At 48.4% G+C, this 11563-nt stretch overlaps 1 protein-coding gene across 2 annotated transcripts in view; it reads right to left on the minus strand.

Moving 5' to 3' along the window:
* SCUBE2 (signal peptide, CUB domain and EGF like domain containing 2) overlaps positions 1-4489 on the minus strand; it is a 39426-nt gene extending 34937 nt beyond the window's left edge. Inside the window, exons 1-3 of one of the 2 annotated variants that reach the window (XM_040609245.1) lie at positions 4314-4489; positions 3728-3853; positions 657-791 (exon numbers count right to left, since the gene is read on the minus strand). In XM_040609245.1, the coding sequence (XP_040465179.1) occupies positions 657-791; positions 3728-3853; positions 4314-4356 (304 nt within the window). In that variant the 5' untranslated portion in view covers positions 4357-4489. The remainder of the gene's footprint in view (positions 1-656; positions 792-3727; positions 3854-4313) is intronic. The other variant, XM_040609246.1, reaches the window with a different exon arrangement.
* Positions 4490-11563: the final 7074 nt, after the last annotated feature.

Below are 11563 nucleotides of genomic sequence, written 5' to 3' on the forward strand. Positions count from 1 at the left end.
ACTTCTTGGTAACATATTCACTGTACAGTTCAACGGACAACTCCCTGATCTGAACGACCACTTGAAAGTATTCCCTAAGGGCATCCAAAATAATTTTGTTCAATCCAATGTCTAATTAGATATCCAAGGCTCTGTGATCTCTCAAAGGTTGCTTCATAAAGGTTTCACTCAAAATAAAGAACACGGTAAGAATACCTTTGGGGCTGACAAATAATAAATCTCTTAGCTGAAACCTAAACACTGTATCAGGGAATCTAAAAAGTACCTCAAGGTAACGCAGGTATTGCCCTGCAACTAAAGCCAATGGAAATGGTCAGAGCTCATTGTCCTTCAGTTTGTTGCCCTTCCCTGCATCAGGACACTGCTTAGCTGCACAACAGGGCGGAAAGCACTTGGGGAGTACAGCGGTACAGCTGTTAACAAGCACAGCACCGCAGACATACAGGTGAGATCAAAGGGGCAGAAGGGATGTAATGCTTTCAAAGTCACTTAGAAGACTCTGACACTGTTCCTTTTTAAAAGAGTGAGGACTTCAAGACCCTTTACAGCTTTGAAAAACTCAACCTAAAAATACTTTTGAAGCTGCTTTAAAGATTTTTGCAAGTTAGCTTCTGTCAAAAACTCCTGCTTGGTGCCTGGAGGGAAGCAGTCAGTACCTTCTGAGCGGTGGATGCAGGTATGCTGGTTATCACTTAGAAAGAACCCTTCCTTACAGCGACATTCATAGCTCCCCACAGTGTTGACACAAACATGCTGGCAACCGCCGTTGTTGAACATGCATTCATCTGTATCTAAAAGAGAGAGAGAGAGAGATCAGCGTTGTACTCACACCAGTACATTCAAATCGGCAGCAGCCGCTCAATAGGCAGTACAGACACCTACTTGGCATGTAACCACCCAGGCTGCTTAGACACCCCAGGCTAGCCTGTTGTTGTTGTGGTGTTACCCTTGGGAAAGCATGTTTTTGCTGCTGCTCTTCCCCTGTTCACAGTTTGCCCAGTCAGTCACAGGGCTTGCAAGAAATGCTGGCCAACTAACCAGAGTTACTGGTTACAACTAAGGCAGAGTCGCCTTGGTGGAGCCAGAAGTAGGGCCCCACACCACCTAGGTGAACGTGCTCTGCCTCTCAGTGCAGCTGGACAGTACTACCACCCAGCAGCCTAGCACGTTTACATCTAGGTTGAGCATCCATACATGGCTCTGCCTTGCTCAGCGGGACACAGCTTTGGCTCAGAACCCATCCAAGCTATAAAAGCTCCCCATTCTGAAGCAAAGATGGAACAAGAAAAATAAAAACCTCAAAAGAAATTTAGCTTAAAACCTGTCCCCTGCTCCTTACTTTCACTCTAGGTAGAATTCACACATGACATCTCTTCTGATGCTGCTTGATTTATGATCCTTCTCCTTCAACTCTAGGTCATCACCACTTACCATCAAGGCTGCTGCTGTGTTGCCTGACTGCAATCAAGGACAAGATCAGAAGTTCTGAAATAGTTTTAATGTTGATTTTGCAATATTCAGAGCTTCAGCAATACCAGAGAATACAGAAGGGCTCTGCTTGCAAGATAACCAAGAAAAATAAAGAATAGAAAACCTTCAGCTAAGCCTCTGAACAACAAGATGCTCACCCCAACCTGCAATTCTTTGGAATTCTACCCCTTAATAAGCGCAGGTTTTTGTAACCACTACCAGCAAAATAATTTTCCTACCCTAATTTTCAGAAATGTAAATTTGAACAAGAAATAAAAAAGCTCGGTCCCTTAAAAAACAGGACAAAACAGTGCTGAGGCAAAGCACTGGTCTCATTCGCAAATTCATATGGAATGCTGTGTTTGCTCCCTGTTTTGTTCATTGTTTCTGTGCTAAAAGTACAATGTTTTTAATTTAACATTGTAGCATTTCTGGCATAAAACAGCTGTCTTCTAAAAAAGAAGAAAGAGAAAGGCTTTTAGTAAGAAGCATAACATAGTATTACAACAGATTTAATTTCTAGTGAAGGCAATGAGTAAGCCCATTGGATGCAAAAGAATGTGACCTGCTGTAGCAAAAAGAGCGGCTGACATATCTCCATCACAAAGCAGCTGAGTATTTTAGAGTTCTACACTGATGTGAATGTGCAAACAAGCATGAATAAACAGCCACCATGAGTCTTTAGTCCTACAGATTTGAACTCCAGCAGATGTTTCTGTCTTACAGACCCTTGGAAAGCTTTCAAAAAAATCATCTTTCCAACAAGTAATTGTCTATTTGGCTTAAACCCAGGCACACAGCCGAGATCTTAAAAAATATGGGTGAGAGGAGGGCAACCCTAGCGTGAACTAAGTAAATAAGCAGATTAAGAGAAGATGTGATCCAATTTGCTGCATGCCAAAATATTTATTTAACGTTTACATCACATCACAAAATTGGCAGGTCAGTACTAAAAACCGCGTTGTATGTCAATGACATTTTCTTTTATTTTAGAAAGTCTGCCATGCAATACTGAGCATCTTCCCAGTTACACAGCAGGTGGCAGATTTTGGTCTAAGTTATGTTTGTGATCAGCAAGACCTAGACAAGTCAGCTGAAGTATGCTCTAGAGGGGCTACTGGATGCAAACAGAATACACCCTTTGGTGGCACTGTAAGAGGCAATGTGTTCGTTCACACTCAGCCCTTCACGGTAACCTCAACTGAACTCCACTGTGTGTTTATAGAAACTGCACTAGAGAAAAATAAGTTGGCCTTCCTGTTATTTTAAAGTATCAGCAGATATTTTTCTTCCCTCTCTACTTTCTTTAGTGAAATACTTGGAACTTAGTGACTTCATCCTCTCCTCCGCTTACACTGTAACAAAGTTAATCTGTGGGATCTCTGAAAAAGTAAATGGGACAGGTACCATGGCACAGGGCAGAGCCACACAGGGTACCCAGTGTGGGTCATGGAAGCAGGACAGATTCATCAGTGCGATGCTCTGTCCCAGGGAAATAACGCCAGCAACATACTGCACTGCCAACAGGCAACTCATGCGTTTCTGTACACTGCTGCACTGTGTGCTGAAGAATGTTATCACAGTAAAACCACGAGGTCTTGTCACCCATTGTTAAGGATTTTCACCTGCTGGCGCACAAAAAGAAGGAAACTATCAAGGTCTTAAAGAAAGAAAAGAAAGTGGGTGAGAGAGAGTGTGTGCATGCAGGGTCAAGGGAGCATTGTCACAACTGAACACATTTCCAGAGTTGCATACTTTTTTCCCCACTAACCACCCAGGGAAACTCCACGCATTTGGCTTAGTCCCTCTGTACTCCAATGGCCTCTATCATATACAGCTACTGCATGCTCCTAGTTGTCCTTTCCTTATAGCTGCCATGTCAGGAAGTATTTGGACACAGCGAGAAGCTCACGTGTTATACCTGTAGGACAGGGAAGATTTCTAAGCCCAGAAACACACCTGAAAACTGATCCTAAACTAACTCTGGAACAGCAAAGATGACAGCACGTGGTTTTTAAAACTCATTTAGCATTAACAACAAATGGCATTTCACACATTTTAACCAAAGCACTTAACAGAAATGTAGCACATCTACTGCGGCGGAAAGAGCCAGCTGGGATGGTGCATCAGTACCTGGAATACATTCTTCTCTAGCTGAGCTGGTTCAGCCCAACAGATCAGTATGCATCTCCCATGGATGCAGTTAAAGGGTTATGTTAGCATCACTACTCACAACGCTCGTGAACATGCTTCTTACCCAGACAGTTGTGGCCATCGTGAGCCAACATAAAGCCATCATAGCAAGTACAGCGGTAATTTCCCGGTATGTTGAAACACTCGTGGACACAGCCTCCATTGAAATCATTATCACATTCATCAATGTCTAAGGAATAAAGCAAAAGTCAGTATGATGGATGCTTGCTTGCTTGAGTGTTATAGACAGTTAGAGATGCGACTGTGTAAACCTGTCAGCCTGACTTCTGCTACAGAAACTGTCTTCTAAAATCACCATTGTCTTGCAAATAGACTATACTTAACACATTATTTGCTGAATGTTTCTAAAGAGTGACAAAATGCCCTGAGATTCCCCTGTAAATTCACCTTATAGTTTTTAAGGCTGCTAGTTAAACAACAGACTAGTTATTAGACCAAATGATATTACTAGGTGAAAAGCCACGCAATCCGTTTGCCTTTGGTTTGGTAAATAAGATCAGGTGAAGAAACTATGGCTATTTTGATTTAAAATCGTCCTCCATATTCTAAGCCATTATTTTTAATGGCTCTGCCTTCTCAGAAATACCTCTCACTGACAGACACAGAGCACAGTGTTTCAGTCATCTTACCTTCACATTTCTTCCCTTCGCCAGTGTAACCCACTTTGCACATGCACTTGTACAGCTTCGGGGTGTTCTGACAAATAGCATCTGGGTGGCAGTCATCGAGCCCCAGGGCACACTCATCCACATCTGGGAAAAGACAAGGGATTCAGAAGGGATGTCAGAAGGTGGAGAACAGGGCACGTCTCCTGTACACATCGCTGACAGATGACATAGGGCTGAGTGCCTGTTTGTGGTGTGTGCGCGCCACGTTATATGTGAGTCACGATGGAGACCGTATCTGAACGTAAATTTATGTTCTACCTGCATATAGATGTATCTGTACGCCTTTCAGATAAGGTTGTGTTAAGCTTTTGTACCCACTCATAAACACATCCAAAATAATCTAATATGGGCTAGATCCTCCGTGAGATTTAGCTGACAGTTTTACAGAGATTCATTAAAGACTGTTAATCTTTCTGGTTAACAAAAACCAGTTATGGAAAGAGTTCTTGATCACATCTGTGATATCACCCTCAGGAAGCCAAAAGACTTTTGAACTAACAAGGGGAGTTTATGGAAACATACTTTCAAAGCCACCATCAACACGTTAAAAAACTGACTTACCATTAAACAGATGCACAATTTATAAATAATGCCATTTTTTTCAATACAAGAATAGTATCTGGTGAGCAGCATTGCCAAATCACCTGGCCAGCCATCACAAAGCACAGCACACTGAAGCAAAATATCCAGGTGGAAACTTCAGAGCAGAGGAAATGAGGAAAAAAGGAAACACCAACAGGAGGAAGTCCTGGAGATGAAGAAGCGTAGACAGGAGAAGAGGAAGAAAAGTTAAGGGCAGCAGAAGATATCAGTAGAAGTTTTTCATACAGCAGAACAGAATTCCAACATAGAAACAGGAAGATTTCCAGTAACTGGCTAAAAGGAAGAATTGCAGAAGCAGCGCCCCACAGAGATATAAAAAAGTGACTCCTAAAACAAGAGGAATTGCAGGAGTATCAGCAGAAGGTGACTACTTAAATAGTCAGCCACTTTTTATAATGGGGATCACTTTTTAAAGGGGAATTTCAGCCAGCATGTCTCCCATTTACAATTACAGCATTCATCTTTTTTTTTTTTTTTTGTGGGTTTTTTTCCTTTCCCCCAGTCACAAAATATGCCTGTAGGTACCGCGGCAACTGCCAACTGCAGAAAGTATTTGCTCGGGTTTAACTGCGAACGGTGCCCAGCAGTGGGGAACAAGGCAAAGAGCCAGTGCTAGCGCAGCGGTGCTCTCCAGGCTCTCAGGTGCACACAGAAGCAGGAACAGCGATGGGGTCCCACCAGAAAGCAGGGGGACGGTGGAAAACGAACAGGGAGAGTGGCGAAATCCACCGTGTCTCCAAGCAGAAAAGTCAGGCTTATCAAAAAACACGGGAGGCAGTGAACTGCGGGAACAGGGAGGGGTGCAGGGAGCTGCTGAGGGGCCGCCAGCTAACGGGGTGCAGGTAGATGGGAGGAGGGAAGGGCAGGCAGGGGACGGCAGGCAGGGGACGGCAGGCAGGGGACGGCAGGCAGGGGACGGCAGGCAGGGGACGGCAGGCAGGGGACGGCAGGCAGGGGACGGCAGGCGCGTTAGCAGCCCAAGCTGGCAGCGTGCCTCCTGCACGGCAAGCGCTCCCAGTCCTGCCCGGGCCAGGGGGGCAGCGGGGACCCCTGCCCCGGCGGGGGGGACCCAGGAGGCACACGGCAGGGAGGGGGCTTCCCTCAAGGCTATGACACTGAGACATCAACTAGATCACACACCGCTGGCAAAACGGCCGTGCTACGATTTTATTTTTACACTATTCCTCTACGATGTGCGGGGAAGAACAGCAGCAAAAACCCCAGCGTTAACGCATACAGAAGCATAGAACAGAGGACTGGGGGCGGGGGTGGGGAATAAGCCAGCAGGCACAGGGAGCAAGGGACTTGCAGGGCCAGCAGCCTGAGCTGGAGGAAGACCCTTGGTGGGGGAAGAGGCTGCGGGCGGACGTCGGCGCCCTGACCCCGGCGGCGGCTGCAGGAGGGATGCACCGGCCCCGGCCCCCGGCCGCCAGAGGCACGGCTCCCCGCTCCTGCGGCACAGCGGGACGGCAGCCCCGTGCCCGGCCCGCGGCGCTCAGCCCGGCTCCCCCGCCAGCCGCTGGGAAACGGCGTGCGGCAGCCACCCCCCGGCGGGAACGGTCCCCGCTCGCCCGCGCCTCACCTCGCCGGGGCGGCCGCTCGCCACCGCCTGCGCCCTTCCCTCCGCCAACGGCCCCCCCGCCCGCCCGCCCCGGGTGCTGGCGGCGGCACCGACGGCCGGGCGCCCCGAGGGCAAAGCCGCCCGCCCGGTGCCCCGCGGGGGCAGCCGCTGTCCGGGGCTGCAGCGGGCACTCACCGGGCGGCGGCAGGGCGGCGGGGGCGCCGGGCGCGGGCAGCAGCAGGAGCAGCAGCGGCAGCGCCCGCGCCCCCGTCGCGCCGCGGCGGCCGCCGGACCCCATCGATGGCGCTGCGGCGGCTGCGCTGCTGCTGCTGCTGCCGCCGCCGGGCGGGCGGGCGGGAGGTGTCTGCGGGCGGCCGGCCCGCCTCACACTGACAGCGGGCGCGGGGCGGCGGGGCGGCGGCGCGGGCTGGGCGGGCCTCCCCTGCCCCGGCCTCCCCCGCCCCGGGCTCCCCGCCTCCCGCCGCCCGCCCGCCGGCTCCCGGGCGCGGTGGGCGCAGCCCCTGCGCGGAGCCGCCCCGTCCCACATGAAAACCCGCCGCTGCAGCGCGCCCGCCCGCGGCACCGGCGCTGAGGCACCTGCACGACGCCCCAAACACAGATGGGTGTCCCGGGGGCGCCCCGGTACCTCACACGCGGTCCGCGGCGGCCAGCGCCAAGCGTGTCTGCCGAGGCGCCCCGCGCCCCCCAGGGCGGCCATGGAACGCTCTCCTCCTCGCAGGGCCAAGCCCCTGCATGGCTGGGCCCCGCCGCAGCCCGTGCACAAACCCCTCTCCCCAGCCTCGCCCGCCTTTCGCCAGCATCACAGCATGGCAGCTCTTACCCTGCAATGCCAGCCCGCTGCGGCCCCTCAGGCACCCGCCTGCGGGCCCTGCCCGACCTGCTCTGCCTGCGAGCCCTGCCCATTCCCCTCGCCCTGCGGGCCCTGCTGCGGACCCTGCCCGTTCCCCTCGCCCTGCGGGCCCTGCTGCGGGCCCTGCTGCGGGCCCTGCTTGTTCCCCGCGCCCTATGGGCCCTGCCCGCCTTCCCCGGCCTGCACGCCCTGCTGTGGGCCCTGCCTGTCCCCCTCGCCCTGCGGGCCCTGCCCGCCTTCCCTGGCCTGCGGGCCCTTCCTCCCACAGGTACAAGCTGCCCATCCGCTATTCACTGAAATTATAATCTCCAAAATGTTGTTTGACCTTTCAGGGTGCAAGTGAAAGCAGGCAGCATTCTTTTCCACCCCTCCTTTCCCCTCCCCATTTTGCTGCCTTTTCTCTTTTGTTTTGTCTTGTGAGAAATACCAAGCTATTTCTAGTTCTAAGCAGGGGTTACACACATTAGTAAATCTTCAGAATGAAACTTTCCCTCAGTCTTTGTCTTTGTTTCCTTAATGGTAGCTATAAATTACCACTTGCCTTTCTCACTGGAGCATCAGGCTTCATTGCTTTTGAAATGATCAAAGTTATTCTCTTTTAAAATCCAATGAGAAACAACCTATTGTATCTCCCGGACGGTTTCACTCTTAGTCAAACTCATCTATAAATGCATAAAGCTTCTCACTAGACACTCCAAGGATTCTCCAGCCCTGCACCATACCCCAAGCCTCCCCTTACCAACAAAGTAATAAATGAAAGCAGCCTTTCTCCACAGTTTCCAAGATCTCATGAATAGACGTTCACGCTTCCAATGGGAATTCACACACCCACGCATCCCTCATCTGCGGGTACCAGCCCAGGCGCCTACAAACAGCTTGCCCCGATGCACAGAGAAGCCATCTCCCACCGAGGCCCTGGGCTACAAGCTACCAGACAGAAAAGCTGCTACATATTTCAGGCACTTTCCAGTCAAGGTTCCTCTATGAACTTGACCAATATTAATTTAATTAAAATTCCTCACAAGATTTGATGAAAAACATAAAATCTGTGTATGAAGAGTGTAGCAGAAAATCCAAGACACTGAAGAGCAATATAACCAAACAACTAAAGCTTTCTGAGGCACAGTAAAGGCAAAGCGTATTATTTACTTCTGTAAACAAAAATATAAAGTGACACAAATATTTGGGAATGCCTGAGCGAGATCAAAAGATCTCAGCACAGCTTGGAAAACAAACAAAAAAAATACTACATTTATCTAAGTGAATGAAACCATGTCTTATACATAAATCTCAAAGTGCTTTGTGAAGGATCCTAGCTATTTTTTCACTTATAACACTCATTTGTTTATGTTGAAGAAAGAACTGCCATTAAAATATTTCTCTGAAGACACAAAACAGACAGAACCTCAGACCTCAACTTGGATGTCTTTCTGTAGCCTCCTTAACTATTTCTATTCAACAACAGAGTCACAGTGACAGACGACCAAACTGGGTACTAAGATCTTTACTGGGAGAGAGAAGCTAGAAAAATTCTTAAGACTCAACTTCAGCAATAAGTTAAGTATGATGAAAGAAAAACAAACATGCCAGGGGCAGTTCAACAGGAAGAGATATCAAATAGCAGCATTTGAGGGTTTTTCCACAAATTGAAAATAAAATCACAAAGTTTTAGGTAGGAAAATAGCTCCTGGTAAGTATCTGCAAGAAGTGTATGCAAACGGAGTATTTTCATACATTATGCATGCTGATCCTAAAACCAATAGCAAAGTTTTTGCTCACCTAGATACTACACAGCATTTTAGTCTTGACCTAAATTTTCTCAGTGTTGCATGGGCCAGAGTCCCATCCAGTTGTTTCACAGATGCTTTGGGGAAAGAGAGGTTTGGCTGTTTTGTATTTGGAGAACAGCTGCACCTCAGAACACTTGTCTGCTTTTTCCAATTGTAGCAATGTATGCGCTGCCTTATAATCTTGCAAAACCTAGAACTTCTTCCCACTAGTGCTGTCAGATCTCTTTGGACCACCAGGAGCACACCACTGCTATGAACACTGCTGCTCCGAAGGAACGCTTCCAAACAGATAAGACCCCCAATTCCTTCCGTCCTCCACTTTAAGTATCACTTGAAGTTGCTTTGCATTGAGAGATCACAACTAAGCTGCCGCAGAGCAGCTGGACGTAAAAAACGTCCCAGAAATTCTGCACCCAATCTCCTGTGTTGAATACTTAGTCTGAAAATCTGGGATAAAAACTGCCTTATGCTTTATAATTCTTGTTAGATTGTATTATTTAATGATAAGCAAACATTGTTTGAAGACATCTAGATTGCCATGTCATTATACTTTAACGTAGTGAGAGGTTGTGGATCTGCTAGGCTGAGCGACAGCGCATCATACTGACCCAAAATTTAACACAACTGAGCGAGCACAATGAGGGCCTGTGACAGAAGGTGAAAACAACTTGGGGGGGGTGGGGGCAGAAGGAGATGCCAGAACAAAAAAGAGAAAGGGGCAGACACAGACAAGTGAGGAAATACTTTCAAATATTGAATTATTCCACAGCATTTCACACACACAATGTCTCAGAGCTGTAGTTTTAAGTCGTACGCATCTCCGTATGTATAGTGGGTTTTGAACAACTGTTTTCCTTTGAATCACTCAAACTTTTGCACTTATGCTTTCCATCTTAGTAGCCAAGAGTCTTCCAAGCTACCAAATAGGTTGTTGAGTTCTACATAAAATGGCACATCTTCAGTAATCAGCATTCATTTTTGCAATTTTAACAGTGGCTTTCCTCAGGAGCATGACTTGCACATGGCTTATCTCAAACAGGAAATATGGGGTTCCTCTGGTCACCAGAAGTCTAAAAGACCCTCTCATGTAATTTATACTCTTTGCCTAAGTCTTTTTATACCACTGGTAGAACAACAGCTTCCCTGAAACAAACATCAGATCCACCAGTGACATTTTAAATGTTGTACGATCTCCACCTTAAAAAATGCCAGTGGCACTGAAATGAAGAACGGTTTCTGTCTACTGCAGTGCTAAATACAGTATGTTCTATTAATTAATATGCGTCTTTGAGTTAACCAGGAAAAAAGGAGACTTTTTGCTAGGTGAAATAACTTTTAGACGAAGATCTGCTTGGTGCACCTCTATGACCTTGGTATTTATTTGTGAGAACTTTCCAAGTCATCACTACAACAAATCATAACATTTCTAGACCCACGTGTTTGGACTCATTACCCAGCAGACAATCAATGCCTAGCACTCAAGCTCTCTTCTCCAACAGACGTTAATTAGCATCACCTTCTATAAAACCACCTCAGACCTGACATTTGGAAAAGTGCTGTGAACCCAGCAGTTGCACAACACACTTGGCTCACCAAAGCCCCCGGTTCTTTTTGTTCCTTCCCCCTTTTGCAAGAAGTCTGAAAGATTCGTGGCCACCTGTGATGAAGTGAACGTGTTTCTGAAGCTGTGCTTACCTCGCAGCTCCATCCAGGCCTGCCCCACGTCCAGCCCCACGGCGCCCTGCAGAAGAATTGGAAGCGGCAGGTCTAATAAGGCTCGGGAACTGAGCTGGTCTCAGCTTCCATGAGAGGCGGGTTTGGCATTTGCACAAGTGCGGCATGCCTGGCAGCAGGTACCAAGTTTACAACCGCACCCCCCCAAAACATGTCCAAGGGTCAGGCCACCAGCACCACCTCATCAGGGCATGCAGCAGGCTGAGTTCACCCTCTCAGCATCTCCACCAGTGTGCCCATGGGATGACACCATCACCTGCAGTAGTGCAGAATCACCACCAGCTCAAGACGACTGATATGGTTCCCCCAAGAGAGATCTTAACACTTCTTATTTTGCTTGGCTTAATACAATGCCTCCACCACAGACCAGGCTGTGTCCGTGTGCAGAAACAGAGGGAGGTGAAAGAAGCAGAGATACTTCCAAAAAATTATCAAACTTCTCCCTTCTGTGTTTTCCCTCGTAGTTTGAAACAACCAACAATGATCTCATACGATTTGACACAGTTTGACACAGAGCGAAAGGCAGCACATACACACGTGGGTACTCACAGACACTTTCCAAGATCTGCATTAGTCCCTCTGCCTTCCTGTTCTCCCCAGTCCCTGATTACTGAGAAGGCATCTCTTCCACCGAGAGCAGTCTGACCCACAA

This window comes from Falco naumanni, chromosome 10 (assembly GCF_017639655.2).
Source record: "Falco naumanni isolate bFalNau1 chromosome 10, bFalNau1.pat, whole genome shotgun sequence".
Lineage (NCBI taxonomy): Eukaryota > Metazoa > Chordata > Aves > Falconiformes > Falconidae > Falco > Falco naumanni.